This window comes from Ipomoea nil, unplaced genomic scaffold (genome assembly GCF_001879475.1).
Source record: "Ipomoea nil cultivar Tokyo-kokei standard unplaced genomic scaffold, Asagao_1.1 scaffold2781, whole genome shotgun sequence".
NCBI classification, from domain to species: domain Eukaryota; kingdom Viridiplantae; phylum Streptophyta; class Magnoliopsida; order Solanales; family Convolvulaceae; genus Ipomoea; species Ipomoea nil.
Genome location: NW_017619209.1, coordinates 695,086 through 699,916, shown reverse-complemented (window position 1 = coordinate 699,916; position 4,831 = coordinate 695,086). Strand labels below are relative to the sequence as shown.

The 4,831-nt window shown below is 42.7% G+C and overlaps 1 protein-coding gene across 1 annotated transcript; it reads right to left on the bottom strand.

Annotated features, from left to right (window-relative positions):
* Positions 1 to 672: 672 nt before the first annotated feature.
* Positions 673 to 3,834, bottom strand: LOC109157445 (protein FAR1-RELATED SEQUENCE 5-like). Its single transcript, XM_019305353.1, has 3 exons — positions 3,638 to 3,834; positions 836 to 2,200; positions 673 to 697 (listed from the first exon to the last, which is right to left on the bottom strand). Exons 1-3 carry the CDS (start codon positions 3,832 to 3,834, stop codon positions 673 to 675), a joined length of 1,587 nt encoding a protein of 528 aa, XP_019160898.1.
* Between the last annotated feature and the right edge of the window lie 997 nt (positions 3,835 to 4,831).

The following is a 4,831-nucleotide window of genomic DNA, read 5'->3' as shown; positions in this document are numbered from 1 at the left end:
ATGTATGCGCGTATACTTAATGCAATCCCACCCCTAATGCATTAGATCCAACAGTGGGTTTTTTTTTTTTTTGGAATTTTAATTATAATAAAACAGTGTGGTTGGATAATTACACTGAGTGCAAATAAGCTTTATATTACTACTTTGCGGGTGTTTTGTGAAACCGGGTATTGTAATATATAAATAAAAAAATAAATAATCAAAAACCGAACTTATAACTACATGGCAAAAAAACGAAATTGACCCCCCTAACTGCAGCGATAAGATAACAACCTGCTTGTGGGAAATAACTGAACGAATTATGATCTTTACGCTGCACAAAATTAACAACCAACCAAGTGACAGAACTAACATGGCAAATGTTATTCATAAAACAAATGCAAGCAGCTACCTTACTAGTGCACCGACTTGTTAACGCACTGTTGGAAACCCGTGGAGTCAACGAACAAGTGGTCCAAAACGGAATATAACAAAAAACCGAAAGCCAAAAAAAAAAAAAAAAAAAAAAAAACAGAAACAAATTTTAGGGAAGAACGTCTTGGATCCTTAAACAACACGAACCAAACAACACAACTGCCCATACGATGTTGCGAAAACAGTTCAATCAACAGTTGCTCATGCAAACTTGTCCGTGTTGCATTCTATTCTGGTGCACCACATGCGAGGGACACGTCAACCAGCAACACCACCAGCACATCTGGACACATAACACAAATACGTTGAGCAACTGAAAGATACAGTGAAAAATGGTTTCAGGAAGGCAGCAAATAAAATAAATGAATTAACCAAACCCCAAAACAAACCGGTCAAGAGGGGGCGAAACTGGGCCGCTCACTTGTGAGGGAAACTACGGGCATTATGGTGTGCGTACTCGCCGCACACCCCGCACTTTCGCCCGGCCTTGGCACTTCTTTCCACCACTAACTCTCGTTGGCTTTTAATACGTTTCCCGGTCCCTTTGTTTTTAGCTTGCACGGGTGCCAAGATGGTTATGGACATCGGACGCTCGACTCCGCATAACGCCGCAATGGCTGCACTGTTACCCTTTGGAGGGGCAACGCTCATACCGTCGCTCAGAAATTCGGCTCTAAGGTCTTTTAAAACTTGCAACATCCACGACTGGCGAGCTGTATTGTTGCCTGCAACCCCAACGCATGCGTGCATCTCACTCCATAGTAGGCTAGGAACAGACCTGGACGTAGGAATGTCACACCGCCCACAACATACGCCAACTACGACCCCCTTGCACCAATGCGTCATCGCGTACACCGGCGGCAAGCTGTCAATCTGTGCATCCCTGAACACCATGAACATATGCCGGCAAACTAAGCCCAACCTCTCAAACAACTTGCAACTGCATGACACATTGCCCTCGCCCCGGATATATTTCACAGTGTATTGGGTGGTGCACTCCCCTGTAATGTTGTAACTGATAACACCCTCAGCCTCACAAATACCCACCACCCTGCAATAAAAACAGGCAGCCGCAATTTCCTTTTGTAGATCATAAAAGATTGTTAACGTGAACACCTGTGCCAAATGCCACTCTAGTGCTAAGGGGGTTTGAAACTCGGGCAAGTACCCCTCGCACTGAGCGTTCAACTTAGATTGCTTATGACGCTGGGATTCCAAAACACTCTCATACTGCATATAAAACTCGACCAAACTGAAGTGCGACCGGGTGCACCTTCCGTAGACGCCGTTCTCTGCTTCAGACCGGGACATGGTGCGGAGCAACCCACTCATTGGAGTATCTGAAAAGTATGCTGGAATCCAAAACCCCCGCTCAGCATACAATTTGGTGAACCACCGATGGCCTGTTAAGTTGTACTCCCCCATTAACAAATGCCATTGCACCTCGAACTCGGTGGGGGTGATAGTTTCATTCCATACAATGCCATTCAGTCGGTTACGGAAGTCCAGGTCCTTCACTAAATCAGGCCCAACCTTTTCGCTAACCTTTGTCATGATGTGCCACATACAAAAACGGTGACGGGACTCCGGCCAAACTTGTGCAACAGCAATCTGCATAGCAGGGTCTTGGTCAGTGACAACGCATGTCGGGCTCTTCCCCATTGCAGTCTTAAATCTCTTCAATAGCCACTCATACGATTCAACATCTTCCTTAGTAAGCAAACCGACAGCAAAAGTAACGCACCGCTTATGATTGTCAACTCCAGTGAAAGGCACAAACACCAAACTGTACTTGCGTCATAATGAGCCATTTTAGCACCAAACACAGTTAATAACGCGATAAATAATAACGCAAGAACATCACCAGTAGTCGGAAGAGGTGGAAGAGTCAAGCACTATAATTACCCGTAATGCACAGTCAGTATGGAATACATGCAACCACATAACCAACACTAATTCCTATCCCATAAATCACCCTAATGTAAACCTGAGTGTCCAGGTCCCATCTCTCCCTTATTTCATGTGTTCAGACACATGCGTGAAGATAGAAAATGCTGTTTGATCACCCCACAATTAGGGAACCTAGAATAGAACCCAACACATATCATATTGTTCGAAAAAAAAATACATGCTGAGCCTATGAATATTATTGCATTTGATTACACATGTTATAATGATTAGACTACTAATATAAAACAGTCAGGTTTAATAATTCATTGTTTGACTCGGGGATTCAAAAGCTTCCAATACCTATACTGTATAAACTGGCTAAAACATGCATGCAAATACAAAGACCTTAAAATGTAACTTAAATACTCCTATAACAATTCTGCCTCATTAAAAATTTTACAGTAAACAGAGAGCACCAGGATTTTTAAAAATCAGAAATAAGAGCCAATGAATATTAATTCATTTTATGTTATTTCATAGAAATGAGGAGAACTGAAAGTACTGAATTTGGTAATACATAAGGGTTAATAGTCAGAGCTAACTGTAATCAAATTGGGAATAAAATAAATTTATACACCTAGTTAAGCTCCTAGCTAGCTATCGGGCCAACTTAACAAACCTAAATTTAGGCACAGGTTCAAATTTCTCAAATTTCTCTTTCTGTTTTGCACTCCAATAATAGAATCATCGCTGGAACAAAAAATAAGCAGTTCTTTTAACCTCTAATTTAAAGATGCCTGAATCAGAAAACTATATGCAAACTGTTGAGAGTCTAGACCCCCCTCCCATAGTTTGTATGTACAAAAAGTTAAGGTTGCATCCTCTTATTTTCTACCTTTTACTACATTTACATGGCAACTTATAAATTATTAATTCTAATTATTCCAGCAGTGCATTAAACCCTGAAAGCTTTAATTGTTAAATTAGTCACCAAATGTAAATTCTAGAAAATAAAACCAGCAACTTTAATGGTAGTAGTCTTCACTGGATAGCAACAACATTCGTGCTCGTACCTGTTTGTACCATACGTCGCATCAAATGAGATCACGTCCCCAAATACAGAAAAGTTGCTGCAACCGATTAGGTCAGCCCAAACGAGCTGTGCTAAATGGTTCTCGTCATCGAGGGAGTGATAAAAAAAAAGTTCTCACATGCATCGCGCTTCGTTCTGAATTTCTCGATAATCATCTCCCTGTCATGGACTGACACGTATGTCTATAAGTCCCGTTTAAAATTGTGGAACTCAGTATCTGTAGCGCCCATGCTTGCGTACGCCCCAGTCACCTCCCTGCACAGGTTGAAACTCTTGGACGATCCAACGTTCGCTTTAACACAGCTTGCTACGAAGGACTGCTGTGCCACATCCAGCTTTCGGTTCACTCGCATAAATGTCTTTGACGCCTCAGAGCACATAGGGTGACTGTGCTCATTTACAAAGATACCAACCTCAAACTCCCCGGGGCTCTCCATTTTAAAGCAAATCCTCGCTCGGCACTAGACCCAGTTAGATATCCTCCTCCTACGCTGCTTGGGTTTTCCACCACTGCTACCATGGTGCTGTGTCAGCTTCCAAGCCCCACCACCCTTAACTCCCTGCCGGCTGCATACCAAGTACCGCATCACGATTTCACCCTCCCGGTACCGTTTGAGGGTGTACAGACGAACATCAAAACCGCACACCCGTGCGTAGTCTGTATAGAACTGTATGCCTTGATCCAATGACGCAAACCGGCGACCGACAGTCGGCGTGATTGCACTGTCAACAACCGGCCTCCAAAATTTGGGATGCGCATCTGGGGAACCATCCGTGCTGTGAGAACTTCGTTCACTACCCATCGAACGGACGTCCAAACTTGTGGTCGTAACCATGCTCGCCATTAGAGCCACCGCGTCGCACATCGAAATCACGCTCTGAGTTTCCGCCACCAATCACTGACGCCGAACAGGTAATCTCACACGCACAGGGGTAGACGCGGGATCCCCATTTGAAACGCAATGCGTTGTGTTTTTACGGGAGTGCCCTCAAACCACCCTGACGTGCTGTCCATAGCATGCGCGATGCACTGCTATCATGAGCCAACAGATCAAAAAGATCAATGCACCACGTTATTTCACAAGTTCACACGTTAAGAGTGGTGTGCACCAGAGAAGCACCCTATAACCCTATATATATATATATATATATATATATATATATATATATATATATATATAGAGGGTGAGGATCAAGTGAGTACCCAACCTTAGGTGAGGACGTGAGGATTAATCTAGACCATTAAATCATAATAAAGTATGACTGAGATTAAAATGAACAAATCACACGAATTAAGGAAACAAATCCCTTTAAAATATTTAAAAAATATAAATTTATGGGTAAATTAGTCTTATTAGAATATGCGCATTACTATACAAAATATTGTGCATTCCTATACAGAGTGTTGAGCATCGATAAGTCTTTAGTTGTGCA

Bases quoted from the DNA above. Each gene is read 5' to 3' on its own strand.
- LOC109157445 (XM_019305353.1), bottom strand. From the start codon at position 3,834: ATGGAGAGCCCCGGGGAGTTTGAGGTTGGTATCTTTGTAAATGAGCAC. The intron at 2,201-3,637 runs GTACGCAAGCAT...ACGCAAGTACAG, and splicing joins TGCAGGGAGGTGACTGGGGC to TTTGGTGTTTGTGCCTTTCA. The intron at 698-835 runs GTGAGCGGCCCA...TTATGTGTCCAG, and splicing joins GCCCGTAGTTTCCCTCACAA to ATGTGCTGGTGGTGTTGCTG.